Source organism: Chiloscyllium punctatum, chromosome 11, assembly GCF_047496795.1.
Source record: "Chiloscyllium punctatum isolate Juve2018m chromosome 11, sChiPun1.3, whole genome shotgun sequence".
In the NCBI taxonomy this organism is placed as follows: domain Eukaryota; kingdom Metazoa; phylum Chordata; class Chondrichthyes; order Orectolobiformes; family Hemiscylliidae; genus Chiloscyllium; species Chiloscyllium punctatum.
Genome location: NC_092749.1, coordinates 99,959,372 through 99,985,270, shown reverse-complemented (window position 1 = coordinate 99,985,270; position 25,899 = coordinate 99,959,372). Strand labels below are relative to the sequence as shown.

At 46.2% G+C, this 25,899-nt stretch overlaps 1 protein-coding gene across 1 annotated transcript in view; it reads right to left on the bottom strand.

Moving 5' to 3' along the window:
- slc24a3 (solute carrier family 24 member 3) overlaps positions 1-25,899 on the bottom strand; it is a 382,506-nt gene that overhangs the window by 32,232 nt on the left and 324,375 nt on the right. Inside the window, exons 8-13 of the mRNA XM_072581405.1 lie at positions 23,764-23,789; positions 23,107-23,160; positions 21,068-21,204; positions 15,552-15,712; positions 9,314-9,584; positions 3,655-3,821 (exon numbers count right to left, since the gene is read on the bottom strand). Of these exons, the coding sequence (XP_072437506.1) occupies positions 3,655-3,821; positions 9,314-9,584; positions 15,552-15,712; positions 21,068-21,204; positions 23,107-23,160; positions 23,764-23,789 (816 nt within the window). The remainder of the gene's footprint in view (positions 1-3,654; positions 3,822-9,313; positions 9,585-15,551; positions 15,713-21,067; positions 21,205-23,106; positions 23,161-23,763; positions 23,790-25,899) is intronic.

The following is a 25,899-nucleotide window of genomic DNA, read 5'->3' as shown; positions in this document are numbered from 1 at the left end:
CATGACTTCACTTACAGGAAATTCACTGAGGAAAAAGGACAATGAAGTATGATAATATTTCACATTCTCCTGTGATCTTGTTTCTTCCAGCATGGACATCTTGCAAGTTCAGGACTGAACTCTGCTGCATCAAGGAGAGTCGCGAGTGTGGTGCTGGAAAAGCACAGCAGGTCAGGCAGCATCCGAGGAGCAGGAGAATCGACGTTTTGGGCAAAAGCCCTTCAACAGGAATCGGACTTATGCCTGAAACGTTGATTTTCCAGCTCCTCGGATGCCGCCCCTGACCTGCTGTGCTTTTCCAGCATCCCAGTCTCGACTCTGATCTCCTGCATCGGCAGTCCTCACTTTCTCCCTGCCTCAGAGGAGCATCTCCCAAAGTGGCACAGCTCAGAGGATGCGTGACACCTCTTTAATGGGATGTGGACACCTCGGGCAAAACCAAGGCTTGCCAGCCTCAATTTCCTTTGAACTGAGAGACTTGCTCAGCTATTTCAGAGCACAGTCAAAGAGTCAACCGCTTAGTTGTCCATGGGGAGTCACATGTAGGACAAACCAGGTGAGTTTGACAGATTTTCTTCCCGAAAGGAAATCACTGATGGATGTTCATGACACTTCATGGGTGTTAGTGATAATCTGTGTTAGACAATAGACAATAGGTGCAGGAGTAGGCCATTCTGCCCTTCGAGCCTGCAGCACCATTCAATATGTTCATGGCTGATAATCCTTTATCGGTATCCTGTTCCTGCCTTATCTCCATAATCCTTGATTCCACAATCCTTGAGAGCTCTATCCAACTCTTTCTTAAATGAATCCAGAGACTGGGCCTCCACTGCCCTCTGGGGCAGAGCATTCCACACAGCCACCACTCTCTGGGTGAAGAAGTTTCTCCTCATCTCTGTCCAAAATGGTCTACCCCGTATTTTTAAGCTGTGTCCTCTGGCTTGTCACTCACCCATCAACGGAAACATGTTTCCTGCCTCCAGAGTGTCCAATCCTTTCATAATCTTATATGTCTCAATCAGATCCCCTCTCAGTCTTCTAAACTCAAGGGTATACAAGCCCAGTCGCTCCAGTCTTTCAGCGTAAGGTAGTCCCGCCATTCCAGGAATTGACCTCGTGAACCTACGCTGCACTCCCTCAATAGCCAGAATGTCTTTCCTCAAATTTGGAGACCAGAACTGCACACAATACTCCAGGTGTGGTCTCACCAGGGCCCTGTACAGCTGCAGAAGAACCTCTTTGCTTCTATATTCAATCCCTCTTGTTATGAAGGCTAGCATGCTATTAGCCTTAAACGATAGCCTCATCAATGATAATTTTCCCAGAGCAATAGCCCAGTGCCTCTGCATGGCTAATCCAGCAATATTACCAATACGCCACCACCATGCACATGTACATTTAAGGCTGAGCTAGATGGATTCCTGAACACTAAGGGCTGAGGGGGGGAGAACCACAGGAACATGGACGTTAGGAATGTTTGCTGAGCCATGATCCCATTGAAAGGTGGAACAGGCTTGAGGGGCCAAATGGTCTACTCCTGTTTCCATTTCTCATGGTCTTGTGCATACCTAGTGGTTTTATGCACAATTGAAATGACCACACTCTGCACATTCCTGAAAAAGTATCCACTCTCCCAAGGTCGTTTCTCCGAGTTGGGATTTCTCATCCCACCCATTCACTGGCTGGCCAATCTTTGAATTTTCCTCCTGCCCTTATATTCACCTCTCGTTGCTCTGTTGTTGCGTACTTGTGACAACGGAAGGAAGTGAAAGGTCAAGAGCAGATTATTCCAATTGTTTCACTGTAAGGTATATGATGGTCATCGGAAAAAAATAAACAACTGTTTAAATAACTGCCTATAAATGTGCTAATTAAATAAATTTGCTCTATTGTGACAAAAAAGTACAAGAAATACTCAAAAACGTAACTGAGGTTAGTGCATGCTTTTAGGAATGTAACGTTACCAGATGGAAATCTGCCCTGATGCACAATGTCGATGTGTGCGAATAAATAAGACTTTAACACCATAAGAAACAGGAAAAGGAGTTGGCTGTTCAGCCCCTCCATCCTACTCCGCCATTCAACAGGAGTGTGCCTGATCCAACATTCCTCACGTCCACTTTCCTGTCCTTTCCCCACAACCCGGGATTCCCCTCCTGACCAGGGATCTGACTTTGCTGGGGTCCAGTGTTCAACACACTGCACCCATCAGTCTCGGAGACGACAGTGGTCCCTGGGAGATAGTGAGAGAATGAGGGAATATTTGAAGGTGGACACAGATGGTTCACTGACACAACAACTGGAAAAAATTGTTTACCCGATCACAGGCAATGCTGATGTTGTCACAAAATGGGGAGCTTATTCCCGTAGCAAGGACTTGAATGATCTGGCTGACATGACAACCGACTATTGGGCTGTGGTCATTTTGGTGGCCAAACTGGCTCTGAACGTAGGGGATTCAAACAAAGGTAACAAGAAGTATGTTTGTCCTTTTAACTATCGAGGGAATGGGAAGGATGTTTTTGTTCTGTGCTTATGCGACGATCTGAATAGAGCATTCCAATCGAATGAATGAGCTGGATGGTGTCCAGGAACTCATGGAAAAAAAAACAACTGAACTGATCTCTTTATAATGATGTCCCTCATATATTTCTTTTTTGTATTTTTCTTTCCCCTCTCCTGCTCTTATGGAGACAATGAGTCACAATACGTATGGTTATAAACTGGACCCCAGTACATTCTCCACACGTGCACTAAGATAGTGAGTGATGGTAAGTTAATGGCAGGGTCACCTGGTGAACAAAAGTAGGGTTCCAGGCTGACTCCCTGGGTCCAGACCTGCAGGCCGAGCGAAGGCTCCAGCTCTGCGACTAGGCCCAGGTGCCCGAAGGAGCAGTAGTGTCGACGGAAGGGACGGTGGAGGACTGCGATGACTGGAGTCTAGAGGAGCGTCGGGTGGGGCTATAGAACCCAGGCATCATCCCCAGGTCCGTGGTTCCAGCTTGTCGGTGGTGGCCCATAACCGAGACCCCAGAGCCTTTTACAGAGACCCAGGACCCCGTATCAGAGACCCCGGTCAATGTCAAACAGTGACTGGAGCAGCAGGAGAGGAGGGATAAGCAGAACAGAGAAAGATGAACGCTACAGCAGTAAAATCTTGCATTATATTCAGTGTTTCAAGATGGCGCTGGAGGGTGGCGACGCATTGCGTACGACATGCGAAAATAACACTTCCCATTGTATTTTTTAATGTATGTGCGCCAATAAATTTAAATTCAATGAACTCAGAGAGGCCACACCAAATCTTGTCCTTGCTGAGGGTTTGCACATGCACCTTCGTAGGGGGGAGAGTCCACTACAAAGCATAGAGCCATGTCTGATTATTTTGTGACTGGAGTTGGGAAAAGGAAGCGAACTGACATTGCCTGTGCTAACCAAATACAGGGAGCTCGCCTGGACCAAGATTTGAACCGGCAACTCTCAGTGGAGTGTCTTCATTCCTCAGGACAGCTGTCAAAGAGTCTCCAGCTTGCAGTAACTCTAAATGAAAACTTGAAAAGGTTCAAGAGAGCAGGAGACAGGGGCCGGGGTGGGGTGGGGGGTGGGGGGATGCTGCCTGTTTTTGCACCAGTCCTTTGTGAAACGTGCACTTACCATCCACACCATCATGTACGAGAAAACTGCGATCCACAAGGTGGCTGAGACAAACGTGAACATGAAGTATTTCTCCCAACGAGGCTTGGCACAGTTTGGAATTGTGAAGTACATCAGAAAGCACAGCGGCCATGCAATCGCCCACTTTACCACATCCCACATTCCCACTGTGGAGACAGAGACAAAAAGACATTCATCACCCAATTGCCATTTTAATCGGTATCACGGCACTCATTACAATCCATCTTGAAATGCTTGCCCCTTCCTTGTCCTGACTTCTACTCATATCGTTCAACTGCTTCTCCTTCTCACTGCATGGGAACACAATGTCTTGTGGTTTGGCTACATCTCCTAGAGTCATAGAGATGTACAGCATGGAAATAGACCCTTCGGGCCAACCCGTCCGTGCCGACCAGATATCCCAACCCAATCTAGTCCCAATTGCTAGCACTTGACCCATATCTCGCCAAACCCTTCCTATTCATATACCCATCCAGATGCCTTTTAAATGCTGCAATTGTTCCAGCCTCCACCACTTCCTCTGGCATACATTCACCACCCTCTGTGAAAATGTTGCCCCTTAGGTCTCTTTGAAATCTTTCACCTCTCACCCTAAACTTATCTTCTCTCATTCTAGACTCCCCGACCCCAGGGAAAAGACCTTGTCTATTTATCCTATCCATGCCCCTCATGATTTTATAAACCTCTATAAGGTCACCCCTCAGCCTCTGATACTCCAAGGAAAACAGCCCCAGCCTGTTCAGCCTCTCCCTATAGCTCAAACCTTCCAATGGCGACAACATACTTATAAATCTTTTCTGAACCCTTTCAGGTTTCACAACATCCTTCCGAGAAGGGAGCATTGAGGGTGGAAGTGTTGAGGGAGTGTTGAGGGTGGAAGTGTTGAGGGAGCTGCTGCAGGCTATGTGTCTAAATGTCCAGTGTGAAGTGCCCTTAGAAAGTGAAAGAGTGGATCTATTCCCAGCTGTTCACAGGGGAGATAAACTGGGAGGTGGAGCATATTAACTTACATTCCCTAACTATTAATCAAGAGCTAGCTGGAAGCAGCAAACAGATCACTGTGGAAAGTATTGATTTTATGAAGTAACTGTCTTCGTTAGAAGTGTTTCGCAATCTGCATAGACTAATAACTGGGGTGATGACTGCCAACAAAATCCAACATCAGTCTTGAACTGAAAACATAAATAATTCATATCTTCTTTTTGTAAACGGAAGACTTTCTTTTCATTTCCTATTGAAGGGCTTTTCTCTTTCAAAACTGAAATGTGCCAAATGACTGTGACTTGTGGCGATAATGAACAAAAGTATTTTTAAGTCTAGACTCTCTGGGTATTGTTATCGCTGGCAACATTGGTGCATTCTGCCCATTCTCCGTTGCCCCCCTGAGAAGGTGATGGCAGTGGTGTGCTTCCTTCTTGAACAGCCACCGTCCAAGGGGTGAGGCGTCTTTCCCCAGTGTTGTCCAGAATTCTGACCCAGGGGTGGCAAGGGAAGCGAGATGATCAATGTTTGCGTCAGGATGCTTAAGTGACTTTGATGGGGAAACTAGAAGCGATGGGTTTTTCATACAGCTGTGGCTCTTGTCCTTCTCCTGTGGATAATGCAGGAATCTCAGCTGCTCCCTACACCTCAGAATTCACCAGACACAACTCCTTTTGCTTTCTCCTGAATCTAAATTTCCTGTGCGTGCTCAGGCACTGATAACCAGAACCCGGCTTCCTGACTGGTAATACTTCCCACTGTTGTTTGGTTTTTGTTAAGCCCTGCCTTTGCACTGTCGATTGAGAATTAATGATTCGATTAGGTTCTGGGAACACCTCAGCTTTATCCATTGAAGGGAACCAATATCTTCCAGGCTTGTAATGGCCAGGCACGAACACAGCAAAGGTAACAGCCTGAGTTGGAAAATGCAGTTAAGCTGAGGAACTTGCTAACTAACAGCTTTCAGTCAACATTTGAAACATTACATGACCACAAACCTTGGAAGGATTTTAAATTGTGTAGAGTTCTAAAAGGACATTGACAAGTTGGGCAGTCAGATGGCAGATGAAGTTCATTGCAGAGAAAAGTGAAGTGATGCATATTAAGCAGCTGGACAGACAAGATACCGTAAGGAGTGCAATTCTAAAGGAGGTATAGGAGCAGAGGTACCTGGGTACATCGGCGCACAGATTGCTGAAGGTAGCAGGGTAAGTGGAGAGAACAGTGAATAAAACATATCGAATCCTGGGATTTATTAATAGGGGCATAGATTTCAAATTCAAGGAGATCACACTGTATAAGACACTTGTTAGACCTCAGGAGAAAGTGAGGACTGCAGATGCCAGAGATCTAATTGTATTCTAATTGAATACAATACAGTATTCTAGTTGAATTCAGTACTCTAACTGAGGTCTGACAAGTCGAGAGTGTGGTGCTGGAAAAGCACAGCAAGTCAGGCAGCAACCTGAGCAGGAGAATTGTCGTTTCGAGCATAAGCCCTTCCTCAGGAAGGTGGGCTTATTGCTGATGAAGGGCGTAAGCCCGAAACGTCGATTCTCCTGCTCCTCGGATGCTGCCTGACCTGCTGCGCTTTTCCAGCACCACACTCTCGACTTGTCAGACCTCAATTAGAGTTCTGTATTCAGTCAATGCGCCACACTATAAGATGGATGTGAACACATTGGAGAGATTGCAGAAGAGATTTACAAGAATGGTTCCAAGTATGAGAACCTTCTGTTATGGGGTTAGATTGAAGACTTTGGGAATATTCTCCTTGGAGAGAAGATGGCTGAGATGAGATCTGATTGAGGTTTTCAAAATCATGGGTGGGTTGGATAGAGTAGCTAGGGGAGAAATTGTTCCTGATTGTAAAAGGAACAAGTGGGTGTATGATTTGCAAAAGAAGACAATGCAATACCAGAAAAAGCTTCTTCACCGAATGTGTGACTTAGATCTGGAATGCATCGCCTGCAAGTGTGGTGGAGGCAGGTTCAATTTTGGCATTTGAGATTATTTAAAGAGACACACTGAGCAAGGAAAGGTGGGGGGGAAATGGCATTAAATCATAATGCTGGTTTGAAGAGCCAGTGTAGATAATGACGGGTTGAATGGCCTCCCACTGCACCATTATCAATTTGCAATTTGGCCATTAACAATTTCCTACAAAGTTGTAGGTGAATAATTTCTGGCTCCCCACAAATACATTTGAATGTTAGCCCAGAGAGAACATTAACTTAATGAGATGAAATTGTAATGCAACCCATGGCTTACGGACGGTAGATTTGTGTGCATGTATGTTATTTCAACAATGGTGTTCACATATGTGCAGGATCCTGGTATGCATCAAACTAGTTCTTGTTTCTCCGATATCACAACAGTGATGGCACCTCAAAGAGTAACTCTTCGACTGTACTGTGATGTATTTAAAAGGGTTGCTAGAAATGCAGCTCTTGCTTGCATCAATAGGTTACAGAAATTTCCACAGCAACATATATTTACTTATACCTTTTAGCTGTACTGTCTGACACTCAGGAGCATATGTGGAAGTTAAACAAAGCCTGCAGTAAACTGTCAATCATCGCTAACTGGTGCATTCTCTATGGTATTGCTTTGACCAATTAGAGTCCACTTGCAAACTAATTATCCCTCTCCTTTCAATAATATAAATAATGTACACATTGGCTTACTCCTTAAATTGGTATTCTTGCAAATGGTCCTGATAAAGACAAATCAAAAAGCTTCAACAAATGTCTTTTATTCAGCAACTTTGGTGTTCCCAGATGACTATAAAACCTTTGCCACAATGAAACATCCCAAGGTGCTTTGCAGGAATGGTATCAAAATGAAGTATAACACTAAGCCACGTAAGAGGAGACTAGGTCAGATTGCACAAAGTTTGGTCAAGATAGATTTTAAGGAAGGAGGTGATGAGATAGATAAGTGTAAGGAGGGACTTTGCAAACAAGGGGATGGCCACCAAGCAATTAAAATTAGGAATACACAAGAGTCTGGTATTAGAGACACAGAAACCTCAGGTGTTGGGTTGGTGGAGATTCCAAAGAAGGGGACTGTGCTCAGACATGGAGGAATCTGAAAGCATATATGCATTCGAATACAAGTTAATACAAACATATTTACATGTTTCAGTGCTACTACCGCAGAGCATGATTTCAACACACCATAATAGAAGATTAAAACTGCAGCATGCGACGACAATTCCAAAGAACACAGTAACAGAATGTAATGGCAAAGGGTGTTCTGGGGCAGGTTGCAGTCGCGCAGCAAGTACCAGCAGAGGGAACTCAAGAGCAGATACTGTTCAATGTACACCGAGCAGCCTCAGAACAATATACTAACTGTCCTTCACTGAATTAGGGACAAACAGTAATAAAGCAAACCACAGAGCCAGGACACTTCACAGAGAATGGTGCCTTAGAATAGACACAGAGTATCCCAGTCCCTCTCCTTTTTTTAAGATTCCCTACAATGTGGAAACAGGTCCTTCGGCCCAACAAGTCCACACCGACCCTCCGAAGAGTAACCCGCCCAGACCCATTCTCCTCTGTCTAAAGACCCTAACACTATGGGCAATTTAGTCTGGCCAATTCAATTGACCTGCACATCTTTGGGCTGTGGGAGGAAACCCACACAGAATGTGCGAACTTTACGCAGACAATCAGCCAAGACTGCAATCGAACTGGGACATCCTGAACACTGTGGGCAATTTACCGTGGCTAATTCACCTAACCTACACATCTTTGGACTGTGGGAGGAAACCAGAGCAAACCCTGCACAAACATGGGGAGAATGTGAAAACTCCACACAGTCACCCGAGGCAGGAATCGAACTGGGGTCCCTAGCCCTGTGAGGCAGCCGTGCTAACAGCTGAGCCACCGTGTCACCCCTTTTCCAAGGCCCAATGGGACTTACATCCACCACCAGCCCATCTAAAAAGCAGAAAGGCTCACATTTACATGTAGTGTCTTTAGCAACATCTGGGCATTACAAAGCAAATTGCCGTTTGAAATGAAGTCTCTTATGTAAGACGTAATATACAGCAGCTGATTTGCCTACAGCATGGTCCCACTGATATCAATGCGACAATGTGTTTTAATCATGCTGATCAAGGGATAAATATTGGCCAGCACACGGGAGAGAAACTTCCTGTTCTTTTTCAAAATAGACAAAGTCTTTTCCCTGGGGTCGGGGAGTGCAGAACAAGAGGGCATAGGTTTAGGGTGAGAGGGGAAATATATAAAAGGGATCTAAGGGGCAACTTATTCACACAGAGGATGGTACGTGTATGGAATGAGCTTCCACAGGAAGTGGTGGAGACTGGTACAATTACAACATTTAAGAGGCATTTGGATGGGTATACGAATAGGAAGGGTTTGGAGGGATATGGGCCGGGTGCTGGCAGGTGGGACTAGATTGGGGTGGGATATTTAGTCAGCATGGACGGGTTGGACCGAAGGATCTATTTCGATGCTGTACATCTCTATGACTCTATGGATATCTTACATGCAATGGAGAGAGGGCAGATGTTGGCTCCTGCAAAAGCACAGCACAGCTATTAGCACTGCACTGGGACTTGACCCAACAACTCTCTGACTCAGAGATAAGAACACTGCCAACACGATCAACATGGACAACTCACCCGGCAAGTGGAATGGTACATACGGCCCCTCGCCTTCCTCCTCCTCCTCCTCCTCTTCATCGTTCTCATTGTTCTGATTGTCCTCATTCTCGTTTTCATTCTCCCTTTCATTTCTGGCCTCAGTTCTGTCCTCTTCCCTCCTTTGCCCGTTGATGCTCCTCTCAGTGGAGTTGCTTGGCCCCGTTCCATTCTCGATGTTGTGCTTCGAAGGCATTTTAATGGAAACCTCGGGTTCGCCATTGGAGACGGTCTTGCTGATTAGCCTTTGCCTCTGAAAAATGAGAACGGGGATTGTGGGATTGTGGTTATCACCAGTGAGGGCAGGATGCTGACTGAGAGCTAACAACCTGAACCTATGCTTTCCTGAAGAACCAGTAGAACTAGTGAATTCTGAAAGGAGAATGAAAACAATTAAGTTAGCAACCCCAAAAAATCACAGTGGGTTGTTAGGGTGGGGGAGAACAAACGTGAGCAGTCACTGAGTCATCGAGATGTACAGCATGAAAACAGACCCTTCGGTCCAACCCGTCCATGCCGAACAGATATCCCAACCCAATCTAGTCCCACCTGCCAGCACCCTCCAAACCCTTCCTATTCATATACCCATCCAGGTGCCTTTTAAATGTTGCAGTTGTACCAGCCTCCACCACTTCCCCTGGCAGCTCATTCCATACACGTACCACCCTCTGCGTGGAAAAGTTGCCCCTTAGGTCCCTTTCAGATCTTTCCCATCTCACCCTGAACCTATGCCCTCTAGTTCTGGACTCCCCCTCCACAAAAAAAGAGACCTTGTCTATTTACCCTATCCGTGCCCCTCATGATTTTGGAAACCTCTCCAGTCATTTTGGTTTACAGAAGATCAAGTCAAATCAGACTTTTGGAGTCTTCAACATGCCGTTGTTTTAGTGAATATCAAATTGAAAGTTGTCATCTCTTGGTTACAATGGGGTAGGATTTTTACTTTGGTATAGTGTCCACTACTTACAGGAGCCTCACTGACAATACATCCACATTGGGCAAAAGGTGATAACCACTTACCATCAGAAGGAACCACAACACGTGTTGGCTAGAAAGAAGGTGGATGTTCAGTCACATTAATTGTTGCACTTTAAAGCAGATGAATTGATTAGGGTCTGTAACAAAGCCCTGAGCCTCTTTATCAATACTCCCATGGGTTGCTAAGGGAACCATGTCAGGCTCATGGGAAAGGGCAGTGCAGGAAAATGTCGAAGTTGAACAATGGAGGTATGACATTAGATTGGCATTCAGAAACTGCACCCAAAGGGGAAATCAGGACAAAGTTTCACTGGACTTGCCCTCAGTCATCTGAACAGGGAGGTTATTCTCCTATGGGGTGCAGCAAATTATAACTTGTCTCTGGTTGTTCCATGGGCCTTTTCTTATTTCAAGCTTTTTTATGTTCTTAAATAAAAACAAATTACTGCAGATGCTGGAATCTGAAATCAAAAGAGAAAATGCTGGAAAATCTCAGCAGGTCTGGCAGCATCTGTAAGGAGAGAAAACAGCTGACATTTCGAGTCTAACTGACCCTTTGTCAAAGCTGTGACAAAGCTGTCAGTTTTGACAAAGGGTCAGTTAGACTCGAAACGTCAGCTCTTTTCTCTCCTTACAGATGCTGCCAGACCTGCTGAGATTTTCCAGCATTTTCTCTTTTGGTTTTTTTATGTTCTTACTGGATTCACTCTTCCTGCCTGTTTCATTGCATAAAAAAAGTCTCAGGAATAAGGTGCACACTGGATTAAGGCAATCCTTGACAAAATGGAACACTGATAAATAAAATACTAATTCAATCCGGGAGTTCTTTATGGGAAAGCAGCACTGGCTTCTATCAAGATAAGCAGTGGCTCAGTGGTTAGCGCTGCTTCATCACAGCACCAGGGTCCCAGGTTCAATTCCAGCCTCAGTTGACTGTTTGTGTGGAGTTTGTACATTCTCCCCATATCTACATGGATTTGCTCTGACTTCCTTCCACAGTTCAGGTGAACTGGCCATGTTAAGTTGGGTACATTACACAGATGGGGGTGAATTGCTCTTTGGAGGGTCAGTGTGAACTTGTTGGGCCAAAGGGCCTATTTCCACACTGTAGGTAATCTAAAATTCTTCACTTAAAGCTTTCCTGCTTATTGTTAAATCATAGTACTTTAATTATGAACCCCCTCTATCCATTTCAAATCTCTCTACTTGGTGATCCATGGAAGAGGTTTCTTCTATTGGTCTCAGGGGCCACCTGCTTCACAAACAGGATCCAGGGCAATTTTCTTTACAGTCCTGTGTTCTCTACCTGGTGTTCCCTGGTTCTCTAAGTCAACAGTTAGACAACTGGGAAAGCAGCAGAGTGAGATAACTGGACAAACACTTCGCCATCTTATATTCTCAAAGTCTTTGATGAGAGAGGGGAGCTGGGAATCAAGCCCCACTACCCCACAAGCAGTACCAAAAGCAAACATGGCTCATTCAATTACCATAAATGGTCAATGGGGGGTCTTGCTCTTTTTAACTGGAACATAACAAGACTTTCACCAGGATTTTCCTGGGTGGTGTTGTAGAACAGACAGAGAGAGAGAGAGAGACCCAGGAGGTTAGGTTTTTCATTCTTTGAAATTTGTGTCACAAATAGACACGGTGAATAAGAAGGTGTTTCGCACGCTTGCTCTCATTGCTCAGACATTTGAGTAGAGAAATTGGAACGTCAAATTGAGGTTGTATCGGACATTGTTAAGACCCCTTCGAGAGTGCTGTTTGTAGTGCTGATCATCCTGTTATGGGAGGGTTCAGAAAAGATTTACCAAGGTGTTGCCAGGAATGGAGAGTTTGAGTTATAAAAGTAGCCTGGAGAGACTGGGACTTTTTTCACTGGAGTGTAGGAAGTTGAGGGGTGACCTTATAGAGGTTTATAAAATCATGAGGGGCATGGCCAAGGTCTTTTCCCGAGGATGCAGGATTTCAAGACTAGGGGGCATATTTTTAAGGTGAAAGAAAAAAGACAGTAACAACATTTAAAAGACATTTGGATAAGTTAGTCAATAGATTCAGAGTCATCGAGATGTACAGCACAGAAACAGACCCTTTGGTCCAACTTGTCCATGCTGATCAGATATCCTAAATTAATCTAGTCCCATTTGCCAGGATTTGGCCCATATCCCTCTAAACTGTCCCTATTGCTGTACCCATCCAGATGAAGAGGCAAGTTATGGAGGAATATGGGCCAAATGCAGCCAGTTGGGACTAGTTTAGTTTGGGAACATAACTGGCGTGGACTAGTTGGACCGAATGGTCTGTTTCTGTGCTGAATGACCGTGACATGTTTATTACAGGCAAACATATGTTTCATTCTGGTTATCAATAAGTATGTGAATAAATATCTCCCCTTAATCTCACAAACATGCATTCACATACAAACAGTGCAAAGACATATGTGACTCCTTCGGGCCAGTATGGATAAGGAAAATATTAGACCAAAACGGGGAAAGAAAACACAACATCCCTCTGGTCAAGGGGCAAATTCAGTTCTGAAAATGGGCTGATTTCTCACAATTGAATTCCCGACAAGATCCGAATGCCGACAGTCACAGAATATTGGAAGGTCTTCAGACTAGATTTTGGATTTAGCTGAGAAATAATCAGGAGCCCTGACATAGTCATTGAGTGATGGAAACAGACCCTTTGGTCCACCCAGTCCATGCTAAACATAATCTCAAACTCAACTAATCCCACCTGCCTACTCCTGGCCCACGTCCCTCCAAACCTTTCCTATTCATGTACCCATCCAAAAGCCTTTTAAATATTGTAACTTGTACCCGGATCCACCAGTTCCTCAGGAAGTTCATTCCACACACGAACCACCCTCTGTGTAAAAACATTTGCTCCTCATGTCTTTGTTAAATCTTACCTAGTCTCAAAATCCCCCATCCTGGGAAAAGGCAGCTACCATTAATTCTATCTATAGCCCTCATTATTTTATGAACATTTTTCTCTCCCAACTACTTCACATTAGAAATATACAGAGTGCTGCTTTTAGCTCTAGGTTCTGACTGAGACAGTTCTACATCATCGTAAAACCTCTCCAGCAATAGCCCACAGCTTCTAAATGTGTACTGAAAAGAAAACCAATTACCTCAGTCCAGAATCTGTTGCTTAGGGGGTTGCATAGATCCATTAGAGGTTACCAGGTTCATTGGTTCAACATTTAAAGTAATAAAACTCCACCCTTACCTCTTTCTAAAAAAAAACCAAATTGCTGGATTCTGTTTTCCGAAGTCACTTGTTCTTTTTTGTAAACAGCAAATCTACCAAAGTAACCTTTAACCTTTTGACATTCCAGTTCCATAAGACCAATAAAAAATAGGAGTGGAAGTAAGGCCATTCGGCCCATCAAGTCTACTCCGCCATTCAATCATGGCTGATGGGCATTTCAACGCTACTTACCCGCACTCTCCCCATATCCCTTAATTCCTTGAGAGATTAAGAATTTATCAATCTCTGCCTTGAAGGCATTTAAAGTCCCGGCTTCCACTGCGCTCCGTGGCAGTGAATTCCACAGGCCCACCACTCTCTGACTGAAGAAATGTCTCCTCATTTCCATTTTAAATTGACCCCCTCTAATTCTAAGGCTATGCCCATGAGTCCTAGCATCTCCACCTGACCTGAATCCCAGTTCCAAGCGGTCACATGATAGAACCTTGGTAACCCAGTAACATTTGATCATGTCAATAGTCCAGTTCTCATAATCCATAAATATATGTGTGTTCTCAACAAAGATGTCATCTCAGAGCAGGATTCCAACAAGGGTGGCACGGTGGCACAGTGGTTAGCACTGCTGCCTCACAGTGCCAGAGACCTGGGTTCAACTCCTGCCTCAGGCGACTCTCTGTGTGGAGTTTGCACATTCTCCCCGTGTCTGCGTGGGTTTCCTCCGGATGCTCCAGTTTCCTCCCACAGTCCAAAGATGTGCAGGTTAGATGAATTGGCCATGCTAAATTGCCCGTAGTGTTAGGTAAGGGGTAAATGTAGGGGCATGGGTGGGTTGTGCTTCGGCGGGTCTGTGTGGACTTGTTGGGCTGAAGGGCCTGTTTCCACACTGTAATGTAATCTAATCTAATCTAAAAAGGGCCTGGGCCTGAATTTTATTGTGAGCATCAGTACCACGATATGGCAGCAAAACATAGGTCCTGGGCTGGAAGCCCTGATGCTGTAGGCCCAATCATAAGACCAGCAGATCTGAACCCCCTAGCTCACCACAGGATGTGGTTACCTCTGGGGCAGTTAAGGTCACCTCAGGAACTCGGCTTGATAAGTCCATGGAAGTAAGATGAGTTCTGGCAGCTGAGGGTTGGAGGAGAAATGCTCCTGAGGGGATGGTTGGCATCACAGGGATTGTCATCGCTGTCCCCTCTGTGTACCCCTTAGTTTGGACAGTCACCCTGGTTGCTGTAGGGAAACCTCCTCCATTCAGTTGTCAGCCTCCATTATGTGGTGGTTCTTTAAGATGGCCATTAACTGGCTGCCCAGCCCCTCAGAATGCCAGGGTCCCATTCTCCTATTAACTCACCTCCTCCCGCTCCCCCCCCCCCCCCCCCCCCCCCCCCCCCACCCCGCCCTCCCACCTACCAGCACTACCCATCTCTGTTCCTACCAGGAGTCACGATCGGGCTCAATTCTCAGTAAAACAAAAAAGGCAAGATTAAAGGTCAGACTTCTTTAAAGAAGGAAAGCATGTCACAGAATCCCAAAAATGCAGTTAGAGACCACTTGGCCTATCGAGTCAGCACCAAACAACCAAATAGCATTGTGGCCTGTACCCATATTAGCCAGGGCCCATCCACCTAGCCTACACACCACTGGACACTATGGGGCAATTTAGCACGATCTGCACATCTTTGGACTGTGGGAGGAAACCCACACAGTCATGGGGAGAATGTGCAAACTCCTCACAGTCACCTGAGGTGGGAATCAAACTCGAATCCCCTGGTGCTCTGAGGCAGCAGTGTTAACCACTGTGAGTGAAAATGACAGAAGCGAAGAACCATAGCATCATGTCTGGACTGTTGGTATTAAGCTTTTACCAATTAGGCCATGATTTAACCTGACAATTCAAGGGGATATTGAACACCTTGAGTTTGTGTGGTGATAATGGCACGCACAGTTCATCCCCTTTGACCTGTTAACACATGGATCGAGCCCTCTGTCCCGTTGTAGCTGACCGATGGGAGTAATGTACCTCATTGATGAGCATGCGACTAGCCATGCTGAGCCGGGTCTTGGGTCCAAAGTGACTGGTTATCATGATCCTTAAACTGGCCTCAGAGAAAGACAGCTGATGTGGATAAGCTGACAGCAGCTCGTCCACCATAAGCACCGAGGAGTTACGGCAGAAGTTGGCTGTGAAAGAAAGATAACAACTTTAAGCCTCACGGTTAAAACTCTTGCCAATAATTGTACAAATAGCTGGATAGCACAGTTCAAACAGCCAGCACAAACACTGGGCTCCCTGTGGGATTTTATGTATCCATTGTACCATTGACTTTGGGCAATTGACAAATTGACATTGACATTGGGCAATTGACATTGAAAGCTTTGGGCTTTCTTCAGGTTTTTGATTCCAGTGGTTTAGTAATCTCAATCAGTCAACTCACTCCCCAGAACTTTCATCACAGTCCTGCCATTTGTTTATATCGCCAGCCTTTTGAAAATTCCTATTGATTCTGTTTTTATGAGTGTTTCGGTCAGTGCGTTCTGGATCACAACAATTCACTGAGCAAATTAAGTTCTCATCTACCCTTGAAATTTTGGACAACTATTGCAAATCCTCTTGCTACTGACTAAGTGTCTCCCACCCCCTTATTCTTGACTCTCCCCTCTCATTTTAGTCAGGATGACTGACCTCCACTTACCCACTACACTTTCCAAGATCGCCTTTCCAGTAAAACCTCTCTCCTGTTCCCAGATTCCTTTTCCACCCTGTCAGTTCAACAGACATTGCTTGTTGCCTTGCTTGCGAGAGTGCTCCCAATGTTCCAGACAACTCTAACTTTCTAACTGTTGGCAACATGGCACTATGCCACTTGCAAACTGACCCATCAATCCCAAACTGACCCATCAATCCCAAACAGCAACTATTTCACCTTAAATCTCCCATTGCAACATACCATTGCTTTCCAGTCATAGAGTCATACAGCACGGAAACAGGCCCTTCGGTCCAACCAGTCCACGTCGACCATGTTCCCAAACTAAACTAGGCCCATCTGCCTGTGCTTGGCCCACATACCTTCAAATACTTCTTCTTCATGAGCTGATCCAAATGTCTTTTAGATGTTGTAATTGTACCTGCATCCACCACTTCCCCTGGAAGTTCATTCCATACACAAATCACTCTCTGTGTAAAAAATGTTGCCCCTGTCTCTTCTAAATCTTTCTCCTCTCACCTTAAAAATATGCCCTCTAGTCTTGAAATCCCCCACCCCAGGGAAAAGACACCCACCATTCACCTGTACCCCTCACAATTTTATAAGCCCCTCCAAGGTCACCCCTCAACCGCCTACGGTCCAGTGCAAACATCCCCAGCCTTATAACTCAAACCTCTTCCATTCTATGACAGAAGCGAAGAACCACAGCATCACGTCTGGACTGTTGGTATTAAGCTTTTACCAATTAGGCCATGATTTAACCTGACCGTTCAAGGGGACATGAACACCTTGAGTTTGTGTGATAACAATGGCATCCCCTTCTAGGCAGCATCCTGATAAATCTCTTCTGTATCCTCTCCAGCTTAACAATATCCTTCCTATAACAAGGTGAGCCTGAAAAATCGTTCAACAAATCTTCCACATTGAAGTCCTTCTGTGTGGCTTCCATCTGATTTATAAATCTGAAACCGTGACTGACATTCTGCGTAACTGCAACCAATTGTCGGTTAACATTGTCTTTCCTCTTTGTGGTGCTCAGGGTCACCCCACTCTGCGGTTATCCAGCCCTATCAGCCTGCCCCTGTCTGGCTTAACACCTGCCCACCCACCCAAACCCAGCCCAGTGCATCTCCTGTGTTTCTCAGCTCTGTTGTGTCCAGTTGCTTCGAGAATTCCCCATGGATCCATTCTGTCCTGTTTAGCATCAACATCACATCACTTGGCACCATCATTGGCATTGCATGTTGTCAGTACCCAGCTCCACCTCTCTGTCAGTCACCACCTTCTGGTGACCAGCTCAGTGTTGGCAGACTGCGTCAGTGACATTACATCACAATCGAGTCAAAGTTGAATCCTGGTGTGCTTTGGGAAGATCAGAGCGTTTAGCTCTCATCACAGATCGCGTTCCCTTTCCATCGATTCCATCACTGATTCATCAGCCACTTGCTCAGATTGTGCAAAATTCCCAGCAGCCAGCGCAATCCACCGTCAATTCCCAAACCCACATCTTGCCAGATGCTGCCACTGCTCCTACAGTGTGCAAGCAGGCCATTCAGCCCATCGGCTCCACCAACCACCAAACAGCACCCACTCAGACCCAACCTATCCCTGTAACCTTGCATTTCCCAAGGCTAATTCACTAATCCCTAGTGTGCAAACAGGCCATTCAGCCCATTGTCTCCATCGACCCTCCAAATAGCACCCACTCAGACCCAACCTCTCCCTGTAGCCCTTGCATTTACCAAGGCTAATCCACCAAGCCTGCATGTCCCTAGACACTAGGGCCAATTTAACAAAGCCAATCCACCCAATCCGCCCATCTTTGGGAGGAAACCCACGCAGACACGAAGGGAATGTGCAAATTCCATGCAGGTAGTCGCTCGAGGGTGGCATTGAACCCAGATCCCTGGCGCTGTGAAGCAGCAGTGCTAATGGGCTTGGGGCATCAATGAAAAAGGCACAGGTAATTGTTCTTTTACTATGCCCCCTCACCTCCCATCTGAAGCCAGTCCTGTTCCGGTTTTGTGGAACTGCCAATTAATCAATTCTCTCTGCTGTCTCCCTCCATTCCACCAAACTTCTCTTTCGGAGAGGTGGAGTATGGTGACAATGGGACTGCAGTTATAATCCAGAACCCCAGGCTAATGCTCTGGGGACATGGGATCAAATCTTACCATGGCAGATAATGAAATGTGAATTCAATAAAATCTGAGATTAAAAAGCCAGCCCAATGGTGACTGTGTGTCCATCGCCAATTGCCATAAAATCCATCTAGTCCACTAATGTCCTTTAGGGAACAAAATTGGCCATCTTCATCAGGTCAGGCCTGCCTTACATTTATCTGCAGATCCACAGCAATGTGGTTGACTCTTGCATTGTTCATACAGGCACAAACTGCTTTTTAAAGGCAGAACTGCACAGGTTCCTATTTTCCGATACAATGTCTTATGCACAAACTACATGATGTACAATATTTCTGACTTCTTTTTCATTTGCTTTTTTTTGCAAAAAGATCACTAAACAAAAACTCTCTTCCAAGAATGTGTGTGTGTGTGTGTGTGTATACCCATGAGTGTGTGTGTGCGTGTCCCTGTGCATGTGTCCATGTTTGTGTGTGCGCGTGTGTCCATGTTTGGCTATGTGCGTGTGAGTGCATGTCTGTCTGTGTGTGCATGTATGTGTGTCCGTCTTTACGTGTGTGTGTGCATGTGTGTGTGTGTGTCCGTCTTTGTGAGTGTATGTGCACGTGTCTGTGTATGTGTCTGCTGCGTGTGTGTGTCTGTATCTGTGTGTATGTGTCCGTGTCTGTCCTTTGTATGTGTGTGTGTGTTTGTGTGCGTGCATGTCTGTCTGTGTGTGTGTGTCCGTGTTTGTGTGTGCGTGCGTGTGTGTGTGTGCTGTGTCCATGTTTGTATGGGTGTGTCCATGTTTGTGTGTGCGTGCGCGTGCATGTTTGTGTGTCTGTGTGTGTGTGTGTGTGTGTGCTGTGTCCATGTTTGTATGGGTGTGTCCATGTTTGTGTGTGTGTGCACGTGCATGTCTGTACATGTGTGTGTGTGTGTCTGTGTGTGTGTGTGTGCTGTGTCCATGTTTGTATGGGTGTGTCCATGTTTGTGAGTGCGTGCGCGTGCATGTCTGTATGTGTGTGTGTGTGTGTGTGTGTGTGTGTGCTGTGTCCATGTTTGTATGGGTGTGTCCATGTTTGTGTGTGCATGCGCGTGCATGTCTGTATGTGTGTGTGTGTGTGCTGTGTCCATGTTTGTATGGGTGTGTCCATGTTTGTGTGTGCATGCGCGTGCATGTCTGTATGTGTGTGTGTGTGTGTGTGCTGTGTCCATGTTTGTATGGGTGTGTCCATGTTTGTGTGTGCGTGCGCGTGCATGTCTGTATGTCTGTACATGTGTGTGTGTGCTGTGTGTGTGTGTGTGTGTGTGTGTGCGCTGTGTCCATGTTTGTATGGGTGTGTTTGTGTGTGCGTGCGCGTGCATGTCTGTATGTCTGTATGTGTGTGTCTGTGTGTGTGTGTGTGTGTGTGTGTGTGTGTGTGTGTGCTGTGTCCATGTTTGTATGGGTGTGTTTGTGTGTGCGTGCGCGTGCATGTCTGTATGTGTGTGTGTGTGTGTGTGTGTGTGTGTGTGTGTGTGCTGTGTCCATGTTTGTATGGGTGTGTCCATATTTGTGTGTGCGTGCGCGTGCATGTCTGTATGTGTGTGTGTGTGTGTGCTGTGTCCATGTTTGTATGGGTGTGTCCATGTTTGTGTGTGCGTGCGCGTGCATGTCTGTATGTGTGTGTGTGTGTGTGTGTGTGTGTGTGTGTGTGCTGTGTCCATGTTTGTATGGGTGTGTTTGTGTGTGCGTGCGCGTGCATGTCTGTATGTATGTGTGTGTGTGTGTGTGTGTGTGTGTGTGTGCTGTGTCCATGTTTGTATGGGTGTGTCCATATTTGTGTGTGCGTGCGCGTGCATGTCTGTATGTGTGTGTGTGTGTGTGCTGTGTCCATGTTTGTATGGGTGTGTCCATGTTTGTGTGTGCGTGCGCGTGCATGTCTGTATGTGTGTGTATGTGTGTGTGTGCTGTGTCCATGTTTGTATGGGTGTGTCCATGTTTGTATGGGTGTGTCCATGTTTGTGTGTGTGTGCGCGTGCATGTCTGTATGTGTGTGTGTGTGTGTGTGCTGTGTCCATGTTTGTATGGGTGTGTCCATGTTTGTGTGCGTGCGCGTGCATGTCTGTATGTGTGTGTGTGTGTGTGTGCGTGCGTGTCTGTTTGTGTGCATGCTGGCGTCTGTCTCTGTGTGTGTTTGTATTCATGTGCTTGTTCAGACTCTGAATTGCGTTACTGAGGGACAATTGGCAACATGGGGAAGAGAACCCCCCCCCCTGCCACATGACATGCCTGGTTACTGCAGCTCCCGGTTCTCCAAGTAGAGCTGACTTCATTTCTCTGGCCCCATTTTCCACAGTCAAAGTTAATGTCTGTATCCTGTTGGGTGGTTGACTCTTAACTGCCCTTCGGACATCTGGGGGAATGGGCAAAAGGTGTTGGTCTAGCCAACAATATTCACATCCCATAAAGTCAAGTAATTGCACATATTAAGCATCTCCTGATAAAGTGCATCCTTTAGTGTGAGGGACAAGGTTGAAAATGAGACATCGTTGAACATGAAATTTACCAAGAGGTTGCCTCCAGTACATAGAATCTGAACTGAATTGAATTGAATTTATTGTCACGTGTACCGAGGCACAGTGAAAAGCTTTGTCTTGCGAGCAATACAGGCAGATCACAGAGTTAAGTAGCATGGATAGTAAATAATAGGTAATTTGAACCGTACCTTTCTTCAGTAAGACCACAGTTGCGTCACAGTTGCTGTTATCATCCATTTCGGTGTTATTTGCATTTCCATTCACCATGTTCACAGAAGTCTTCTTCCATTTATTTTCAAAATAAATCTGCATCACGCTGTTGAACCTGACACCCATTAGAGCAGCCATTAGATATCTTTAAAGGCAGAAGCTTACACCTGGAAACTAATTCAAATGCGTGTTTCCACAACCCTTGTGAAGTGATACCGTGCATATTTCATTGTTGTGAAACAGCGGGGAGGGTTTCATGGAGATATTACATGACTCTCTTCTTCTGAATGAAATGGGATGGTGTTGTTGGCCAGTTTTTGCAGGGTGGCGCACTGTACAGTGTGTTGTAGTCAGCCCAATTCCCAAATAGTTAACCCTATGTCTCACTCTGAGTGCCCTAATGTCTCAACCTTGCTTCACCTCCCAATCCCTCAGGGGATAATGTCAAAGCTCTGGACCATTTCCTAACCGTAAGTCACAGCCAGTGGGCTTCACGCATCAGTGAAATGCAACATTTCCTACAGGCAAACCTTTGACCAGGAGTGGATTAAGAATTACATTGGAAAGCAAATTGAAATCGTCAGTCAGGCCTATAGTGTGATTCATTTGCACATGCTGCAGCTATATACATTCACACATAGGGTCCTGATCTTTGTGGGCAACAGGAATACGTTCACACATTTTTTTAATTGAAAAGGGCTGTGGAGACACCCAAACCCATGGCCTTGCCCAGACCAACCTTGTCAGGTTAGAGTTTAATCAGTTAACTAAGACTGACATGGCCAATCCTGCACATCTTTGGACTGTGGGAGGAAACCCATGCAGACACAGAGAGAATGTGAAAACTCCACACAGACAGTCGCCTGAGGCTAGAGTCGAACCCAGGTCTCTGTTGCGGTGAGGCGCAGTGCTAGCCACTGAGCCACTGTGCAGCTATTAATTATCTGAGTACATAAACCCGCACCTATGCCTCCAGGGTGTGAAGGATTGAGTAGGCGATAACCTCTATCCACAAAGAAAAGTGCCTTGGTTCTTATAACCTCTTAGAAGCAAAGAGGTGCTTCTGCAGCTGTACAGGGCCCTGGTGAGACCACACCTGGAGTACTGTGTGCAGTTCTGGTCTCCAAATTTGAGGAAAGACATTCTGGCTATTGAGGGAGTGCAGCGTAAGTTCACTAGGTCAATTCCTGGAATGGCGGGATTACCTTACACTGAAAGACTGAAGCGACTGGGCTTGTATACCCTTGAGTTTAGAAGACTGAGAGGGGATCTGATTGAGACATATAAGATTATGAAAGGATTGGATACTCTGGCAGCAGGAAACATGTTTCCGCTGATGGATGAGTGCCGAACCAGAGGACACAGCTTAAAAATACAGGGTAGACCATTTAGAACAGAGATGAGGAGAAACTTCTTCACCCAGAGAGTGGTGGCTGTGTGGAATGCTCTGCCCCAGAGGGCAGTGGAGGCCCAGTCTCTGGATTCATTTAAGAAAGAGTTGGATAGAGTTCTCAAGGATAGTGGAATCAAGGGCTATGGAGATAAGGCAGGAACAGGATACTGATTAAGGATGATCAGCCATGATCATATTGAATGGCGGTGCAGGCTCGAAGGGTAGAATGGCCTACTCCTGCACCTATTGTCTATTGTCTTATCTCACTGACTGCCTTAGATCGGGATTGACAAATCAACTGACTGTACGTGTATAAAGCAAATAACCAAGACCTGGTTTGCTTGTGCAAGTCGTTTCATCTCTGACTTAATAGATGACTGGTAGCGACATGACAGATATTATTGACTTTCTTCTTCTGTACAATGTGGTCACCAATGGTCAGGCCAGCAATTGTTACCCATCCCTATTTGAACCCAAACTGAATACTCGCGGGGCCATTTCAGTGGACAGTTAAGATACAAAGTCAAATACAAAGAGTGCTTGCAGAGTGCTCCCACCACAATAATGCTCGATTCAGCGGAATATCCCCATCACAGCTCCAGCTGTGGAAAAATCTGTACTCACTTCATAATCACAATGTAGATGGCATACATCGATATCAACACCAGAGATTCCCACCTGAATGGAGGAAATAAAAACATGCCCGGGTTTAATCGCTCAAACACTGCACCGTGCTAACCTCAAAATAAACAGCCATTTCTAAAGGTCAGTGACACAAGAAAACTTCAAATAATGATTGGTGTGTGTGGGGTGTTGATGGGGAATTAGAGAGTGTCAGTGAGGGAGTATTGGTGAGGAGTGAGGGCCGGTGAGGGAAAGGTACAGATGAGGGGACAGGGAGAGGAGTAAGGGATATTGCTGCATGGGGAGGGGGTGAGGAGGACTGATGGGGGCGGAGGGAGAGATAGAATGGATGAGGGGCGAAGGAGATGGGAATATTGGTGAGGGGGGAAGGGAGTGAGCAGTACTGATGACGAGGGTGAAGTGGAAGTGTATTTTACAGCTAGATGAGATTGATTGCATTTGGAAAGGTATATGTTGTTGCGTACACACAAAAAACTAAAATGGAGCAAATATATTCTTAAATCTATTTCCGAAATAGGATAGTTTCTTTTTTTTCTGCATCTTCGTAAGAACAGTCTATGTTTTCCATTTCTTGTGAATTGGTGTGCTCGATTAGTAAGGAACACTGAACTGTGGAAGAGAAATTTTGGCACTCACCAAGATACTTTTTCATCATAAATAATCTGGGGAAAAACAAAATGAAAAAGATTTAATTTGTGCAGGAGCTATACCATTTCGCATTATATCAAATTCAAGCAGAGAATAAATTCCAGATTAAACTAAGCAAGGCTTCGGCAACAATAATTAGTAACTAACTAAAGGAAAGGAACAACTTTAAGCAACACACTGCAGTCAGGGTTTTTGAAGGTCGCTGCTGCGATTAGATTTTTTGGTTGCTGTACCAGGTTCACATGTAGGGTGGGGGTAGGTTGCTCCCCCCCGGGTTCCCATGTAGAGAGGGTGTAGGTTACTCCCTCCGTGTTCACATGTAGACAGGGTGTAGGTTACTCCCCCCGTGTTCACATGTAGAGAGGGTGTAGGTTACTCCCCCCCGTGTTCACATGTAGAGAGGGTGTAGGTTACTCCCCCCGTGTTCACATGTAGAGAGGGTGTAGGTTACTCCCCCCGTGTTCACATGTAGGGTGGGTGTAGGTTACTCCCCCCCGTGTTCACATGTAGGGTGGGTGTAGGTTACTCCCCCCATGTTCACATGTAGGGTGGGTGTAGGTTACTCCCCCCATGTTCACATGTAGGGTGGGTGTAGGTTACTCCCCCCATGTTCACATGTAGAGAGGGTGTAGGTTACTCCCTCCGTGTTCCCATGTAGAGAGGGTGTAGGTCACTCCCCCGTGTTCACATGTTGAGAGGGTGTAGGACACCACCCTCCTGTGTTCACATGTAGAGAGGGTGTAGGTCACTCCCCCGTGTTCACATGTAGAGAGGGTGTAGGTCACTCCCCCGTGCTCACATGTAGAGAGGGTGTAGGACACTCCCCCGTGTTCCCATGTAGAGAGGGTGTAGGACACTACCCCGTGTTCACATGTAGAGAGGTTGTAGGTTACTCCCTCCGTGTTCCCATGTAGAGAGGGTGTAGGATACTACCCCGTGTTCACATGTAGAGAGGGTGTAGGTTACTCCCCCGTGTTCACATGTAGAGAGGGTGCAGGACACTACCCCGTGTTCACATGTAGAGAGGGTGTAGGTTACTCCCCCGTGTTCCCATGTAGAGAGGGTGTAGGTTACTCCCCCGTGTTCACATGTAGAGAGGGTGTAGGGCACTCTCCCCTTGTTCACCTTTGGAGAGGGTGTAGGTTACTCCCCATGTTCACATGTAGAGAGGGTATAGGTTACTACCTAGTGTTCCCATGGAGAGAGGGTGTAGGACACTCCCTCCGTGTTCACATGTGGAGAGGGTGTAGGACACTCCCCCGTGTTCACATGTAGATAGGGTGTAGGACACTCCCCCGTGTTCACATGTAGAGAGGGTATAGGTTACTCCCCACTTGTTCCCATGTAGAGAGGGTGTAGGTTACTCCCCCTCGTGTTCACATGTCGAGAAGGTGTAAGTTACTCCCCTGTGTTCACATGTAGAGAGGGTGTTGGTTAATTCCGCATGTTCACATGTAGAGAGGGTGTAGGACACTCCCCCGTGTTCACATGTAGAGAGGGTGTGAGACACTCCCCCGTGTTCACATGTAGAGAGGGTGTAGGGCACTCCTCCGTGTTCAAATGTAAAGAGCGTTTGGGACACTCCCTCATGTTCACATGTAGAGAGGGTGTAGGGCACTCCCCCCTTGTTCACTTTTGGAGAGGGTGTAGGTTACACCCCCCGTGTTCACATGTGGAGAGGGTGTAGGTTACACCACCCGTGTTCACATGTGGAGAGGGTGTAGGTTACACCCCCCGTGTTCACATGTGGAGAGCGTGTAGGTTACACCCCCCGTGTTCACATGTGGAGAGGGTGTAGGTTACACCCCCCGTGTTCACATGTAGAGAAGGTATAGGTTACTCCCCCTGTGTTCACATGTAGAGAGGGTGTAGGTTACTCCCCCGTGTTCACATGTAGAGAGGGTGTTGGTTACTCCCCATGTTCACATGTAGGAAGGGGGTAGGGCACTCCCTCCTTGTTCACTTTTGGAGAGGGTGTTGGTTACTCCCTATGTTCACATATAGAGAGGATGCTGGTTACTCCCCCGTGTTCACATGTAGAGAGGGTGTAGGACACTCCCCGTGTTTCCATGTAGAGAGGGTGTAGGACACTCCCCCGTGTTCACATGTGGAGAGGGTGTAGGT